The 18282-nt window shown below is 40.5% G+C and overlaps 1 protein-coding gene across 2 annotated transcripts in view; it reads left to right on the forward strand.

Moving 5' to 3' along the window:
* The first annotated feature begins 2281 nt into the window (after positions 1 to 2281).
* Positions 2282 to 18282, forward strand: part of PPEF2 (protein phosphatase with EF-hand domain 2) — a 41452-nt gene continuing 25451 nt past the window's right edge. The window contains exons 1-5 of one of the 2 annotated variants that reach the window (XM_067468566.1): positions 2282 to 2329; positions 4980 to 5261; positions 8244 to 8427; positions 8541 to 8570; positions 8923 to 8952. In XM_067468566.1, the coding sequence (XP_067324667.1) occupies positions 8376 to 8427; positions 8541 to 8570; positions 8923 to 8952 (112 nt within the window). In that variant the 5' untranslated portion in view covers positions 2282 to 2329; positions 4980 to 5261; positions 8244 to 8375. Of the gene's footprint in view, positions 2330 to 4979; positions 5262 to 8243; positions 8428 to 8540; positions 8571 to 8922; positions 8953 to 17227; positions 17284 to 18282 lie in introns of those variants that run through there. The other variant, XM_067468567.1, reaches the window with a different exon arrangement.

Here is an 18282-nt window from a genome sequence, read left to right on the forward strand (position 1 = left end):
CAGTCCCACCTCCTACTCAGGTGCAATTGGCTAGGATGAGAGGCAGGGCCTTCTCAGTGGTGGCCCCTCGGCTATGGAATTCGCTCTCCAGCAAAATCAGGTCAGCTCCCTTCCTCCCTCCTGACCTTTAGAAAGAAATTAAAAACTTGGCTGTGGGGCCAGGCCTTTGCAGAGTAATTCAGTGCTATGCATAGAATGAAATAAGTGCAATTATTATTGGAGTGGACCTGGACTATGACTTTGGATTTGTGTGGTTTTTAACAATTGGTTTTAATGTATCGATTTTTTCCTTATTTTTTATGGCTTAATATATATGCTTATTGTTTTTACATGCTTGTTTATATGGGATCAAATCATTGCCAATTGTAAGTTGCTCTGAGTCCCCTTCGGGGTGAGAAGGGCTGGGGATAAATATCGTAAATAGAATGCATTCCCTTAGTTTCAAATGTTTAAAAGCAATGCATTTGGGTTCGGAAAGATTACCCGTTTACAAGAAACGTTGCCCAACTGTATTTACTCAGTCTTCGAGGAGGCTCTTTTCATGTCTGTTGGGAGCTACAGACAATGCAGTTGCTGTTGCCTGTTTTTGGTCAAAAGATATTTAGCCGCCTGCACTCCTATTTTTTTTTCCAGTTTTATACAAATTTATGCAATGCTTTTGATACAAAATAAACAAATCTATATAAATAAAAATGTAATGTTCGTTTATGGGATTAACAGAACTCAAAAACCACCAGTTGTATTGACACCAAATTTGGACACAAGACACCTAACAACTCAATGTATGTCCTTCACTAAAAAAAAATGATTTTGTCATTTGGAAGTTGTAGTTGCTGGGATTTATAGTTCACCTACAATCAAAGAACATTCTGAACCCCAGCAACGATGGAATTGAACCAAACTTGGCACACAGAACTCCCATGACCAACAGAAAATACTGGAAGGGTTTGGTGGACAGTGTCCTTTGGTTTTGGAGTTGTAGTTCACCTACATCCAGGGAGCACTGAGGACTCAAACAATGATGGATCTGGACCAAACTCTACACGAATGCTCAATATGCCCAAATGTGAACACTGGTGGAGTTTGGGGAAAATAGAATCTTGACATTTAGGAGTTGTAGTTGCTGGGATTTATAGTTCACCTACAGTCAAAGAGAATTCTGAACCCCACCAACGATGGAATTGAACCAAACTTGGCACACAGTTCTCCCATGACCAACAGAAAATACTGGAAGGGTTTGGTGGGCAGTGTCCTTTGGTTTTGGAGTTGTAGTTCACCTACATCCAGGGAGCACTTAGGACTCAAACAATGATGGATCTGGACCAAACTCTACACGAATGCTCAATATGCCTAAATGTGAACACTGGTGGAGTTTGGGGAAAATAGAATCTTGACATTTAGGAGTTGTAGTTGCTGGGATTTATAGTTCACCTACAGTCAAAGAGAATTCTGAACCCCACCAACGATGGAATTGAACCAAACTTGGCACACAGTTCTCCCATGACCAACAGAAAATATCGGAAGGGTTTGGTGGGCAGTGTCCTTTGGTTTTGGAGTTGTAGTTCACCTACATCCAGGGAGCACTGAGGACTCAAACAATGATGGATCTGGACCAAACTCTACACGAATGCTCAATATGCCCAAATGTGAACACTGATGGAGTTTGAGGAAAATAGAATCTTGACATTTAGGAGTTGTAGTTGCTGGGATTTATAGTTCACCTAAATCACGGAGCATTCTGAACCCCAACATCGATAGAATTGGGCCAAACCTCCCACACAGAACCCCCATGTGGGCCACAGCAACGCGTGGCAGGGGACGGCTAGTAAATAAATAAATTCCCTTGGTAAAAAAGACATTTTAAGAAAACCTCCTTCTGTCCTTGAAAATTAAGGGAGAAGGTTGGGAAGGCATTTTTCCATTCCACAGGTGCGCCTGATCAGTTCCCCAAAAGAGAAAAGCCAAAGGACTCTATTCTTCCTACATAATCTTCTTGCCAAGTAATCCTAATCCTATTCAGACGTCTTGCTTTTCTTATCACGTGGGAGGGCTCACACCAGCCTGTAGAGAATAAACCAAAAGGTTTTACTTCTTCTGAAGCAAGGAAGGAAGGGCAAAGGAAGAACGTCCTCTAAGCACCTGCATCCCAATGGACCGAAATGCTCTTTTAGATAAACCTCTCTTGCGCCCGAAACTTCACAAACCATCCTGAATGCACCCACTTGGATTACAAATGCATATCACACAAATGCACAATAGGAAAATCAGACCTTTCTGGTTGAATCCAGAGCCCAATCCTCTCCTTTCTAAAGCGGACATCGGAGACAAAGTAAGCTTGCTTTATTTATGAAATTTCAAAAATAATTTTTAAATTGTTGATCTGCTGGGCTAATTATCGCAATAGCTCCATCCGTGGCATTAACCAGATTTCCACAGGGCAATCGGATGCAAAAGGTAATAACATCCCTGCATGTTGTAGCTTGGGTACAATGTTTTACTTGCTTTAAGAATAGTTATACTTAATTCTAATTTAATATTTTATGTTGTAGGTTTTTAAAATGGTAGTTTTTGAAAGATTGTGAACCACTTTGGATTCCAGTCCTGGAAGAAAAGAAAAGTTCTACTACTATTGCAACTGAGAATAATAGTAGTATTTGCAGTACTGGGAGCCACTATTGGTGTAGCGAGTTAAACCGCTAAGCTGCTGAACTTGCTGACCGAAAGGTCACCGGTTCGAATTCAGGGAGTGGGTGAGCTCCTGCTGTTAGCCCCAGCTTCTGCCAACCTAGCTGTTTGAAAACATGCCAATGTCTTCATTATTTCCTCCTCTAATGCTATTTGTCAGTTTGGCCATTTGGATATAATGTACTAATTTGTCTCTCCAATCTTTAATAGTTAACTCTCCCCCCCCCCCCCCGCCTTCCATGTTTTGGCTATTATTAGTCTCGTAGGGTTCCCGGTGGCACAGTGGGTTAACGAGCGGATCTGCTGAGCTTGTTGCAGGTTAGATTCCGGGGAGCGGCATGAGCTTCCGCTGTCAGCCCTAGCTTCTGCCAACCTAGCAGCTTGAAAACATGCAAATGTGAGTAGATCAATAGGTACTACTCTGGTGGGAAGGTAACAGTGTTCCATGCAGTCATGCTGGCCACATGATCTTGGAGGTGTCTGTGGACAACGCTGGCTCTTCGGCTTAGAAATGGAGATGAACACCACACCCCAGAGTCAGACATAACTGGACTTAATGTCAGGGGACAACCTTTTCCTTAACCTAGTCTCGTAGAAGAACTTCCAAAAAAGGAGATTGGCACTTGGGTATCTGGAAAAGAAGACAAAAGTAGATTTGAAGATTTCCATAAAGGGGATTTAATGATAGAAGACATGTGGATAGTTGTGTGTTAGTAATATGATCCATATTGATGGGTGTCGGAGGTCATGGGGGTCGGGTTCACAGATGTGGGTTTAGAGGGACAATAAATGTTAAGATATAATAACTACACTCAAAATTTAATTTTTCATATGTTTAATGAGTGATGACTGTGTGTACCATTCTGTTAACTTGCTTGCTATTAAAAAAAACAACAAAACAAAGCATGCAAATGTGAGTAGATATTTATTTGGGTTGTTGTAGGTTTTTCCGGGCTATATGGCCATGTTCTAGAGGCATTTTCTCCTGATGTTTCACCTGCATCTATGGCAAGTATCCTCAGAGGTAGTGAGGTCTCCAGAGACACCTAACCCTTGGATGCTTGCCATAGATGCAGGCGAAACGTCAGGAGAAAATGCCTCTAGAACATGGCCATATAGCCCGGAAAAACCTACAACAACCCAGTGATTCCGGCCATGAAAGCCTTCGACAGATATTTATTTATTTATTTACAGTATTTATATTCCGCCCTTCTCTCCCCGCAGGGGACTCAGGGCGGATTACAATGTACATATAAATGGCAAACATTCAATGCCATAGACACACAACATATATTGACAGACACTCAGAGGCAATTTAACATTCCAGGTTCATGGGGGTCTGCTTTTTTTATGTCGCTTCACCCACTTGTGACACCAATTGAATACTTCCTCATTCTTTTGCATGCTGCTAGAGAATTTTATGGCATCATAAATTAGTTAAATTAGCCTCCCCGCATAAGCGGTACCTAAATTTCCTACTTGACAGATGCAACTGTCTTTCGGGCTGCAAAGGTCGACAGCAAGCTAGACAAATGGCCGGAAGTTCACTCCGACCCGGGCTGGCTATGAACTCATGACCTCTCGGTTAGTAGTGATTTTAATGCAGCTGACCCCCAACCAGCTGTGCCACAACCTGGTCCACTTTCTCGCTTTGGTGGGGAAGTAACGTCTCTCCATGCAGTCATGCTAGCCAAATGACCTTGGAGGTGGCTACGGACAACGCCAGCTCTTTGGCTTAGAAATGGAGATGAGCACCAACTCACAGAGTCAGACACTACTAGACTTTATGTCAAGGGGAAACCTTTACCTTTTACTACTACTACTACTACTACTACCACCACCAATAATAATAATAATAATAATAATAATAATAACAATAATAATAATAATAATAATAATAAAACAGAGCTAGACAAAACCTATTGGGAGAACTTTCCATGTTCAGTGCTATTGAATCATGGAAGTTGTAACTTTTGGCCAAGAACCTGTACAACTAGAACTCCCATCATTCTACAGCATTGAGATATAGCCGTTCAAGTGGTATCAAACCACACTGATTCTACAATGTAGATGCACCTTGGTCAGAATGATGCTCAGCCTCTGGGGAGTTAGGGGATTTTGATTTTAAAAAGTAACTTTTCCAAACGATGTATTTCCATGTCGGCTTGCTGTTTTGTCAGGTGCATCCTTAAATGGAGACTCGGGCTTTGATGCAACTGCAATGTTGATGCAAAATTGAACAACCAGGTGTTTTAGGATGTGTAGTATCTCTCATACTTGCTTTGTCCACCCAGGTGAGCAGACAGACCATACCTGCTTAGCTCCATCTATAGAATCATAGAATCAAAGAGTTGGAAGAGACCTCAAGGGCCATCCAGTCCAACCCCCTGCCAAGAAGCAGGAATATGGCATTTAAATCACCCCTGACAGATGGCCATCCAGCCTCTGTTTAAAAGCTTCCAAAGAAGGAGCCTCCACCACACTCTGGGGCAGACTCTGCACTCCATCTCACCTGAATTATGCTATCACATCCCTTTAGTGGTGTTCCAGGTGGCGCAAGGGTGAACCTTATACAGGTGAGTGAAGTGGGAGGTACCCTTCTCCCTAGTAATGTTGGAAGGTGAGAAAAAGAAGTATGCCTTTAACAAAGCTGATTATCACGCCTCCTTGTTATTTCTGACTTGTCTGCGTTCCAGTGGTAGTAGTTCATGGGACTATAATTACCATCCAGGACTTAATGCGCCTTCCTAAGCCCTGTCCCGGCTCTGTGACATCACTGTGTACAGATTTGCTGACGCTGATATAGGAATAACCAACCATCATGCGCAATAACGGTGTGCTTAAGTCTAATCCTGTTGCAGTTTTCACATACTATAGAACAGGCAAAATGCAGCCTTCCAGATTTTGGATGCATATACAATATTTAATGATGCAGTTTGTCACCATTTTAGCTGCCATGGCTCACAGATCATTGGGAGTTGAAGTTTCGCAAGGTCTTTAGCTTTCTCTGCCAAAGACTGGTGGTGCCTTTCCAAACTACAACTCCCAGGATTTCATTGCATTGAGTCTTTTAAGTTAAAGTGACATCAAACTGCATTAACTCTACAGCAGCGGTTCTCAACCTGGGGGTCGCGACCCCCAGGGGGGTCATTGGGACATTTTTGGGGGTCGCCAAGTTCCCTTGGTTGGCCCCGTCCCTGCCGACCCTTGCCGTTTGGGCAATGGGGGGTTGCCCTGACCCCGCCCCTTTCCGACTTCGGAAGGGTGCGGGGGCCAAGCATAGGGCAGCCCTCATGGCCTTGCCTTGTGGGCAACCTTTCTGCCCGGCCCCTGCACCTTTCCGAGTTCGGACAGACACGGAGGGGGGCAGCCTTCCAGTCTGTGAGGGCAGCCTTCCACGCCCTCTTTGATGGCAGGGGAGCTATACATCCCACTAGCTCCCAAATGCCAAGGTCTAGTTACCCCAAACTCCAGCAGTATTTACATTTGGGCATATTGAGTATCCATGCCAAGTTAGGTACATATCCATCATTGTTTGAGTCCACAGTGCTTTCTGGAGGTAGGTGAACTACAACTCCAAAACTCAAGGTCAATGCCCACCAAACCCTTCTAGTATTTTCTGTTGGTTATGGGGGTTTTGTGTGCCAAGTTTGGTCCAATTCCATCATTGGTGGAGTTCAGAATGTGCTTTGATTGCAGGTGAACTATAAATCCCAGCAACTACAACTCCCAAATGACATAATCAATTCTCCCTCCAACCCCACCAGTATTCAAATTTGGGCATATTGGGTAAGGTAAGGTAAACGTTTCCCCCTGACATTAAGTCCAGTCGTGTCCAACTCTGGGAGTTGGTGCTCAATTTCTAGGCCAAAGTGCCAGTGTTGTCCATAGACACCTCCAAGGTCATGTAGCTGACATGACGTCATGGAGCGCTGTTGTTGGGTATTTGTGCCAAATTTGGTCCAGTGAATGAAAATACATCCTGCATTTCAGATATTTACACTATGATTCATAACAGTAACACAATTACAATTAGGAAGTAGCAAAAATAATAATTTTATGGTTGGGGGTCACCACAACGTGAGGCGCTGTATTAAGGGGTCGCGGCATTAGGAAGGTTGAGAACCACTGCTCTACAATGTCAATACACCCAGAGTTCAAATTACAAAAGTATTTTGTACTCAGTTAACTTGCTGACCAAAAGCTCAGCAGTTCAAATCCAGGGAGCAGGGTGAGCTCCCGCTGTTAGCCTCAGCTTCTGCCAACCTAGCAGTTCGAAAACATGCAAATGTGAGTAGATCAATAAGTACCGCTCCAATATATTTACCAAAATAGGTAGCATTATAGGACTAAACATCAGCCTGGATGCTAGGTTAGCATTATTAATGGACACCACAAAGTTGAATTTAGAAATGGAAAAGATAGAATTGGTGATTATTTTACTCACAGTGGCAAGAATTATAATCGCAAGGAATTGGACAATAGGGGTTATGCGTTTGTAAAATGTTCACTTTTGGTGCTCTGTTTACACTGTAAACTGTTAATGTATGTAAATAAGTAATTATTTAAAAAACATGCAAATGTGAGTAGATCAATAGGTACCGCTTCTCAGAATCATAGAATCAAAGCGTTGGAAAAGACCTCATGGGCCATCCAGTCCAACTCCATTCTGCCAAGAAGCAGGAATATTGCATTCAAAGCACCCCTGACAAATGGCCATCCAGCCTCTGCTTAAAAGCCTCCAAAGAAGGAGCCTCCACCACACTCCGGGGCAGAAAGTTCCACTGCTGAACAGCTCTCACAGTCAGGAAGTTCTTCCTCGTGTTCAGATGGAATCTCCTTTCTTGTAGTTTGAAGCCATTGTTCCGCATCCTAGTCTCCAGGGAAGCAGAAAACAAGCTTGCTCCCTCCTCCCTGTGTCTTCTTCTCACATACTTATACATGGCTATCATGTCTCTTCTCAGCCTTCTCTTCTTTAGGCTAAACATGCCCAGCTCCTTAAGCCGCTCCTCATAGGGCTTGTTCTCCAGACCCTTGATCATTTTAGTTGCCCTCCTCTGGACACATTCTCTCTTGAATTGTGGTGCCCAGAATTGGACACCATATTTCAGGTGTGGTCTAACCAAAGCGGAATAGAGGAAGGTAATGGTGCTCCCTGCAGTCATGCTGGCCACATGACCTTGGAGGTGTCTGTGGACAATGCAGGCTCTTTGGCTTAGAAATAGAGATGAGAACCCCCCCCCCCCCAGAGTTGGAAATGACTAGACTTAATATCAGGAGAAAGCCTTTGCCTTTACCTTTACCAACTCACAAAAGGGAGAGGAGAGCAGTAGGCTCAACGTGTGTGTTTTAGACTTGCCTAAATTCAGAACATAAACTCCCAGTTTTCAATGCTTACAATAGCCGTTTTGTATATTCTTCTTGATTAACTTTTGCCCTCTTATTACTTTGATGTTGCTCAGCTATATGTCTTCTAGTTTCCACCTGAGAAATATAAAAAATACGGAGTTCTTTCTTAGTTTGTTGTTTCTAAATATTCCAACATTTCCCCTTGACAGATGGAAGGAAATATCATTTCTGCGCTGGAAGAAGGTGCTCATCCACAGACAAAATGACATCTGGCTCGTAGCCTAATATACACTGAGGTTTTGTGGTCCCTTTCGATCTCATAGGCGTCTTGTTTGAAGACTATGGGATGTGGTATTTCTGCACACAGGAATTTCATATGCAAGTTAGATAAAGGTATGCATTTCCTTTCCTAAATGTGAAAAAAATGTTATTTTCTAGTTTGTGTGTGTGTGGTTTTTTTTTTTTGCAGAACTTGGGGTAAATTATATTGTTTTCTTTCTTTCTAGGTCAAGAATTGCCAGATGCATCTCAACCTGGTAAGTTAACATGATACAAAATATTCCTGGGTTGCTGAAAGTTTTTCAGACTGTATGGCCATTCTCAGAAGCATTCGTCAGAAGCATTCTCTCCTGACGTTTCACCTGCATCTATGGCAGGCATCCTCACAACCTCTGAGGATACCTGCCACAGATGTGGGTGAAACGTCAGGAGAGAATGCTTCTGGAACATGGCCATACAGCCTGGAAAACTTGCAACAACCCAGTGATTCCGACCATTAAAGCCTTCGACAATAATTTCCTTTCCTAAATGTGAAAAAAATTTATCTTCTAGTTTTGTATTTTTGCAGAACTTGGGGTAAATTATGTTGTTTTCTTTCTTTCTTTCTAGGTCAAGAATTGCCAGATGCATCTCAACCTGGTAAGTTAACATGATATAAATTATTCCTGGGTTGTTGAAAGTTTTTTGGGCTGTATGGCCATGTTCCGGAAGCATTCTCTCCTGACGTTTCGCTTGCATCTATGGCAGGCATTTTCACAACCTCTGAGGATACCTGTCACAGATGTGGGTGAAACGCCAGGAGAGAATGTTTCCAGAACATGACTATACAGCCTGGAAAAATTGCAACATCCCAGTGATTCCGGCCATTAAAGCCTTCGATAATAAATTATTCCATCTGCTATAAATATGGCAGTAAATATGAATTGGAGTCCCAGATAGCACAATGGGTTAAACCCTTATGAAGGCAGGACTGCTGACCAAAAGGTTGGCAGTTCAAATCTGGGAAGCGGGGTGAGCTCCCATCTGTCAGCTTCAGCTTCTCATGCAGGGACATGAGAGAAACCTCCCACAGGATGGTAAAACATCCAGGCATCTCCTGGGCAACATCCTTGCAGACGGTCAATTCTCTCACCCCAGAAGCAACTTGCAGTTTCTCAAGTCGCTCCTGACATGGAAAAAAGTATATATGACTCTGTGTTGCCATATAATCCAGTTCAAAGCAGATAATCTGGATTTGGAAACTGGATTATATCACAGATGGAGGCCTCTACCACTTATTCATTGGACAGATTTGCATTTTGGAATATTTCAAATTGCAAAATTCCAGATACAGAATGCTCAACCTATCACCATGTTGCACTTATATGCTGAGAGTCCTGTCTGTTTAAAAATTTGCATGTTCTTATTATTTATTTATTTAGACCCTTTCTACCCCACCCTTCTCACCCCCGAGGGGGGACTCAGGGCAGCTAACACAGGCAACTATTCAGTGCCAACAGTATCAAAACAGCAATATAAAACAGCAATATAAAATCCATTACATAACAGTTAAGCAGTGATATTAATTAAAATTACATAACCACATAGAACACAGAATCAAAGGTCAGAAAGCCATTTCCTTTCTGTAGGACTAACAAAAACCCAAATACTGTAGTCCTGCAGTGGGTTTTGAAGTCATGATGAGAGGAATATCCTCATTAAACTCCACTTCCTAGGATTCCCTGCATCACTGTGATGAGACAAAGACTTTGGAACAGAACTTTGCTCCATCCGAAGGTTCTGGCCAATAGAGATTCCATGTGCTTGAGACAATGGGGTGGTTCAGCATATATTGGGTTGCTACGTTCCTAGAAAACTCGGAAATGCAGCTAGAATAGATCCACACAGAGGAGGAATATGGAAAAGAAAGGAGGCAGCAAGGATGTGGGTGGAGAAAAAAGAATTGCAACCGAGAAAAAAACCGTCAGGGATTCCAAGTACAACGTTTACCTAAGTGAGTGATAGGGAATACTACATAGAGCTACCAGAAAGGAGGTGATCAAGTGAGCAGTCCACAAAGCCAGTTCTTTGGGGTGGGGGAGGGGGGGTGGGGAGTCTGGAGTTTGTAGAGGGCTTGGATTTCATGGAGCAAATCTGGTGTAGTACTTTGAGCACTGGAGAACGACTCTGGAGATCTTAAGAGTCTTCATGGACAACAAGTTGAACATGAGCCAACAGTGTGATGCAGCAGTTTAAAAAGCCAATGGGATGTTGGGCTGCATCAAAAGCAGTCTAGCTTCCAGATCAAGGGAAGTCATGGTGCCTCTCTATTATGTTTGTTTAGACCTCTTCACCTGGAATACTGTGTCCTTGTAGTAGTAATTTTATTGATTAGCCCTTAGGCCATATCACAATAAGAAACAGAACAACAAGGCCTGGCAAGACCTGATCACACTCCACGCAGTAAGCCAAAACAAGACACCTATAACAATACAGTAAATAAATATGATAAGACATGATAAAACTGATAAACTGATCAAGCTGAGCATACACATCACACTTCATTATCACCCCCACAATTCAGCCCAATCAGCCCTACATATGTGGTTCTCAGATGTATTGTTTTGCTTAAGTACAGAGCTGTTTTATATGTTATTTTTGGGTCTTGGCCACACATAAAATATGTTGTTCTGATGTGAGAATCCCAATCCATTGTCCGTTTGATATATGGACCAAGGTGGAAGTCTCTCACCTTTTGATACAATTTGCAATCAAACAATATGGGTGCTATATCCTCAATTTCAGGTGCCCGGCAGATACAACTCCGTACATTATAAGGGATGCTGTTAAATCTCCCGTATCTAACCATTGTCTCGAGCTGATCAAATCTGGCTGGAGTGAATACCTCCCTGAGATGTTTTGGTATTTGGAATACAGTGTCCAATTCTGGGTACTACCATTTGAAAGAGATATTGACTCTAAGCTGGAAGGTGTCCAGAGGAAGAGGGCTCTCAACCTGGGGTCCCCAGATGTTTTTGGCCTACAACTCCCAGAAATCCCAGCCAGTTTACCAGCTGTTAGGATTTCTGGGAGTTGAAGGCTAAAAACATCTGGGGGACCCCAGGTTGAGAACCACTGGTCCAGAGGAAGAGGGCCAATAAAAGAATCAAAGGTCTGGAGACCATGTTCTCTGGGAAGCATAGACTGGACTTGTGTGTTGGGAAAAAGATGGAGAGGAGTAGATTCTTGTCATAGTTGCACTGTGACTTGGCTATGGTAAAAAGACACCATAAATACCTGTCATTTGTCATCTTTCCCAAATTACAATGTAAGTGGGAACCCATTAGAAGTTGCTGGGAGCCCTCCTCATCTGAGACCTGAGATGAACCAGCAAGCAAGTTTGGGGATATCTTGGTAAGATCTCTCCACCTTCTTCCTGGCACCTCTGTTGAGGACAAAACAAGGCATCTGCAATGGCCATGAACTCACATGTAGCTGGCTAGGAGTAACTATGGTGGCAACAGGAGCATGATCTATCCCAGGCATGGGCAAACTTTGGCCCTCCAGGTGTTTTGGACTTCAACTCCCTCAATTCCCAACAGCTGTAGTCTCTTATGAATTGTGGGAGTTGAAGTCCAAAACACCTGGAAGGCCGAAGTTGGCCCATGTCTGATCTGTCCTCTTTTTCCATGCACTGATGAGTATAGTTAAAGGGTGAAGATGTTGGTGTCTTGGGTGGAAAGTGGATCTGTCCATATCTGATCCAATCTCATTGTTCAAATCATTCCTAAACCATGGATTACTCCAAATTTCTCTTCAAACTGTGGAGCATCCCGATTTTGCCTGAAGCAGAGCGAAACTAGAATATGTTGTTGAGGGCTTTCATGGCTGGAATCACTGAGTTGCTGTGAGTTTTCCAGGCTGTATAGGCATGTTCCAGAAGCATTATTTCCCGACGTTTCGTCCACATCTTTGGCAGGCATCCTCAGAGATTGTGAGATCCTCACAACCTCTGAGGATGCTTGTCATAGATGTGAGTGAAACATCAGGAATGAATGCTTCTGGACCATGACCATACAGACAAGAAAACTCACAACAACCCAAAACTAGAATAATCCACAACATACACTAAAAGTACAGCCACAGAGTGAGGACAGCCAGGAGTCAATTCAGAATGAATCTGGGTTTTCATGCCCATGTAGATTTACTCCATCTCCTGATCATGGGTATGTGGAGATGTTGCATGTGTTTTATTTTTTTAATAAGTATTTTTTATTGAAGAATAGCGTAATTTTGTTAACATAGGTAAAAAGGAAAAAAAGTACAAAGTGTTGGGAATATGGGGAATAGGAAAATTGAAAAGGGGGAAGGTATGGGTAGTGGGGGAGGGACGTGGGTAGGGGCATAGAGGAAAAAAGGATAGGATAAAGGTGGGATAAGGAAGGTAGGGGTAGAAAGTTGTCTTCTTGTCCAGCGAGCACGGCGAGTGGTTTCAATCTTCTTTGTTATCTATTGATACAATTAATTATATCCTTTATTGAGGGCAGTTTATCTTCAGCTCCTGCAAAAATTCTTTTAACTGGGACCAATCCGTCTTATGTCCCTCTGTCTGATCTTTAAGCAGAAAAGATAAAGAGTCCATGTCCATATAGTCTCTTATTTTAAAGATCCAGTTTTCCAATGTGGGAGTTCCTTTTAAGTGCCATTTCTGGGTTAGAAGAGTTCTCGTAGCTATTAGGCTTGGGCGATCCAGTTCGTTAATTTCGTAATTCGTTATTAATTCGTATTTAAATTAGCTTACGATCCAATATTGAGCCATGCAGGAATAGTGTGAGGAGTAATTAAGAATCGAAACAATGTTTCCAATTTATTTCATAATTATTTCGTAATTATTTCGTAATTATTTCATAATTATTTCAAAATTATTTCGTCATTATTTTCGTTTTATAGTTGTTGTTTTATAAGTTTTATAGTTGTTGTTTGTTTTATCACACCAACAGTCAACAACAGAGGGAGAGGGAAGCTTCAGAAGTTCCCCCTGTCCCATTTGGAGATGTTTTTTAACGCATTGCACAATCGCGTCCGCCATTAACGAATCGATTTGTAATTTTACGAAATTTCGTATATTTCGAAATTTTTAAAAGGAAAATTTCGGAATTCTTAAAAAAAACTGAAACGCAAGGGCCCCCTAAAAACGAAACAAGTTTAGAAACAAATTTTTCTGTGGTTACCCAAGCCTAGTAGCTATCATTAAGTAGAAGAAGATTTTATCTTTGTTTCTATCGAATTTCATATCTGTCAGATTTAAGAGGTAATATTCTGGTTTCATGTTAAACCTTAATTTTAATATATTTTGGGTATAATTGTGTATTTTTTTCCCAATATTTTTTAACTTCCTTGCGAGTCCACCATGAGTGGAAGAATGACCCTGTCTCCTCACCTCATTTCCAACATTTGTTACTTTGGTTCTTGAAGAATCTCGCAAGCTTTTCTGGAGTTAAATGCCAACGGTAGAACATCTTGTACCAGTTTTCAGTGATGTTTAAGGATTTGGAGAATTTCGTTTAAATTTTCCACACCTCCTCCCAATCTTCTAATAGAATGGGGTGGCCTATATTCTTTGCCCATTTAATCATATTCTCTTTTACCAATTCAGTTTCCGTGTTCCATTCTAGAATCTTTTGATATTGTTGTTGTTGTTGTTCATTCGTTCAGTCGTCTCCGACTCTTCGTGACCTCATGGACCAGTCCACGCCAGAGCTCCCTGTCGGCCGTCACCACCCCCAGCTCCTTCAAGGTCAGTCCAGTCACTTCAAGAATGCCATCCATCCATCTTTTGATATATAATCTTTATTTTTCTTTCTTTCTTCATAACTATGTCCCATATAGCGTCCTGTTGGTTGAAGTCAGCCTTTCTATCTTCTTTGTACGAGTCTATTGTTTGTCTGTATTGGAACCATGTTAAGTTATGGCCCTTGTGTCTTATCTCTTCTAATGATTTTAGTGTCCATACATTATTTTGTCTGTTCAGAAGTTGTTTATAGTTGAGCCAGATTTCTGATGGTATCTCTCTTTTGTGGTGGGCTTCCACAGGAGAAAGCCACAAAGGGGTTTTATTATAAAGTCTCTCCTTATATTTCTTCCAAACTTTTAAGAGGGCTGTCCTAATATAATGGTGAGTAAAATTATTTTCAACCTTGGCCAGAGGTACACATGCCATCCTTTTCGTAAATCGAATCCCTCCAAATCCAATATATATATATTTTTGATAAGGTGGCCCACTCTTTCACCCAAGACAATGCAGACGCTTCGTAGTATGATTGGAAGTCTGGTAATGATAGACCTCCCCTTTTCCTCGAGTCTGTAAGAATCTTATATTTTATCCTTGGTTTCTTCTTGTCCCAAATAAACTTCGTGATATCTTTCTTCCATTCTTTAAACCAATATTCAGTTCTTAAAATAGGTAACATTTGAAACAAAAATATCATCTTGGGAAGAATACTCATTTTAATGGCAGAAATTCTACCTAACAATGATAGGTTAAGATATTTCCATTCTTCTAGTTTTTTCTTTAAGGATTTCCAAGTTGGTTCATAATTATTTTTTCAAAGTTGTGAGCCGTGATTTGAATTCCTAAATATTTTACTTTGCTTAATATATCAAAACCTGATATCTTTTAAAAATTTTCTTTTTTGATGTTAGTGAGATTTTTGGTTAGTATTTTGGTTTTGTTTTTATTTATTTTGAAGCCTGCTCTTTCTCCAAAGTATTCTATCTTCTTTATCCATTTTTGTACTGTTTCTAGTGGCGATTCTATTATGCAGACCAGGTCGTCTGCGAAGGCCATTACTTTGTATTCTAAAGATCGGATTCTCGTGCCTTTTAGTTCTTCATCCCTTCTAATTTCTTCAAGTAGTCTTTCCATTACCATTATGAATAACAGGGGGGAAAGGGGGCAACTCTATCTTACCCCTTTCTGGATTGGTATATTTCCTGTTTCCAGATTGTTAATTATTATGTTGGCTTTTTGTTTAGAGTATATGGCTTGTATCTCATTGATAAAATGGAAGCCCATATGTCTTTCTCTCATTATTTCTAGAATGAATTCCCAGTTGGTATTATCAAATGCCTTCTCGGCATCGAGAAATAACAGTCCAAGTTCTTTCTGTGGGTTACTATCATAGTACTCTATTATATCAAGAATTGTTCTTATATTGTCCCGCATCTTTCTGTTGGGCAAAAAGCCTGTTTGGTCAATTTTTATTTGACCCTCTAAAAACTTTTTAAGTCTGTTGGCCAAAATAACTGTAAATATTTTATAGTCATTATTTAATAATGAAATTGGTCTGTAATTTCTAATATTTGAGGGGTCAGAGTCACCTTTTTGTATTAGAGTTATGTTGGTGTTCTGCCAAAATTCCGGAATTTTTGCAGTAGTCAAACTGTTGTTCATTATTTCTTTTAGCATCGGGATTAGATCATCTTGGAAAATTTTATAATATATGGAGGTCAGTCCATCGGGGCCAGGAGCTTTGTTGTTTGGAAGATTTTTAATTGCTGATCTTATCTCATTCTCTGTCATTCGCTTATTAAGAGCTTCCCTTTGCCTTTCTGTAATTTTATCCAGCTTCTGCTTCGAGATATAGGTTATAATATCCTCTATATTAGATGAATCTTCTTGGCATAGATTAGTATAGAACGTTTTGAATTTTTCTACAATATCCTCGTCTAAAGTAGAAGCTATACCATCTTCTATTATCTGAGTTATATATTGTTGTTGTTGTTGTTTTTTCTTTCAATTTCTTAGCAAGCCATTTGCCCAGTTTATTAGCATTTGTGAAATGGTTTACTTTCAAGAATTTCAACTTTCTCGCCATTTTTTCTAATGGTGATGTGTTTATTTGTTTCTTGATTAATTCTATCTCTAGCTTTCTTTTCTTGTCTCCTGGATTGCTCTTAAGCAAGTTCTCTTTGATTTTTAGATCTTCCTGTAGTTTTATTTGTTCTTCTTGTCTTAATCTATTCTTTTTACTACCCTGTTGAATAAAATACCCCCTCATCACTGCCTTACTGGCATCCCAGATTGTTTCTATTTTTGTTTCTTTATTATTATTAATCTTGAAATATTCTTTAAGTAGATTCCTATTTTTTTCTATCTCATTCTCTGTTTTAAGTAAGTTCTCATTTAATTTCCATCTCCTTAGTTTTGGTCTTTCCCTTATGTCCATCTCTAATGCACAATGATCGGAATTTAATCTTGGCTTGATTTGGATTTTGCTCACTTTTATGGCAATGGAATTCGAGGCCCAGATCATATTGATCTGGGACCACAATTGGTGACTATAGGAGTAATAGGTATAATCTTTTGCTGTGATGTTTTTCAATCTCCAGACATCTTGTAAACAAAAGTCTTTTTTCATCTGTAAGAAATTTAATGGTAATTGTCCAGCTTTCGGTTCCCCTCCTCTTGTTTTTTTTTTGGGGGGGGGGGGACCTGTCAATCTGATTATCTATAACCCCATTGAAGTCGCCTAGAATTATCAGATTTTCATATTCCTGATCCAGAATAGTTGTTTTTAGGTATTTTACAAGTTTGGATTTGAGCCCAACCGGGGCATAGATGTTGCATATTAGTGTGATTTGATTGTTAAACCTTATTTTGACAACTATGGCACGTCCCTCTGATCCCTAAAGGCCAGTTATGGATTGAGTTTCTCCTTTATATACAGCACAACTCCTCTTTTCTTTTCTTGGGCTAACACATAGTATTCCTTTCCTAGTTGTTTCTGAATAAGGTAAGATGCATGTTTTTGTTTGATGTGTATTTCCTGTAGGGCAATTTTTTATTTGATTGAATACTAGTTTCCTTTTATTTGGGCTATTCAGACCATTTACATTATTCGAGAGGACTTTCACCATCATTACGCATTTCTTCTTCTGGACAGTCCTGGTTCTCCAACTCCAATTCCAGTGTCAAGTCGTATTCCTCTGGTGAGTTTTCTCTTAGTCTTTTCTCAGGTTTTTCCCCAAACTGTTTACTTCCTTTTTTCCTACCGCCTGGGTCAGGTCTGCTAGGCGATTCTCTATCTCTTGGTTCTTGTTGTTTTCGATCTCTTTTTTATAGTCTCTATAGAAGTCCTTCGCCTTCTGTTCCGATGTTATCTAATGTTTCTTATCGCTGAGAGAAACCATCAGACCTTCATTTCTTTCCCATCTGAATTGGACCTGGTGTTTTTTCAGTTCATCCATTAGGAAATAATATTTTCTTCTTTTATTCATTGTCGATGGGGGTACTTCTTTTAGGACAATTACTTTTTCTCTTTATAATATATAGGTTTTTTGGAGTTGTGTTTGAGGATTTCATCACGAATCCTTTTTCTTCCGAAGTTGACGACAATGTCCCTTGCCTCTTTGTGTTTCCTCGCATAATTGGTATTAATTCTATACAGTCTGTCCATATTTTGGTTGGCTTCCGTTTTGGAGATGTCTAAAATTTTCAACGTTATATCTGCGATTATGCCTCTCAAGTCTTCTCCCTCGCATTCCTCCACATTTCTGAATCTAAGTTGGATTTCTGCTTCTATTATTGCCATTTGTTCTTGTTGTTTTTCTAATCTTTCGCTTAATTCTTCTAATTTTGTAACTTTCTGGTTGGTCTTTTCCACTGAATTGATTAGTTTGTTTGTTATTTTGAATCTCTTTCATTTCTTGTTAAATTTCTTTAAATTCTTTTTTTACCGTATAGATCTCCTCTTTGACTTCTCTTCTTAATTTTCCTGTTTCATCTTGGAAGATCTTTCCAATCTTTCTTGCATTTTGTCTTGGTTCTCCTGTATTTTGTCTTGTTTTTCCTGCATTTTTTTCTTGATTTTCTTGTATTTTTTGTAGTTGAGCCATAAGTTCTTTTGAAGAGGGGTCACCTTGTATAGAGGGTCTTCTCGCTGTAGATGGGGTTGTTGTTGTTGTTGTTGTTGTTTTACTTGTATATTT

Source organism: Anolis sagrei, chromosome 5 (assembly GCF_037176765.1).
Source record: "Anolis sagrei isolate rAnoSag1 chromosome 5, rAnoSag1.mat, whole genome shotgun sequence".
In the NCBI taxonomy this organism is placed as follows: domain Eukaryota; kingdom Metazoa; phylum Chordata; class Lepidosauria; order Squamata; family Dactyloidae; genus Anolis; species Anolis sagrei.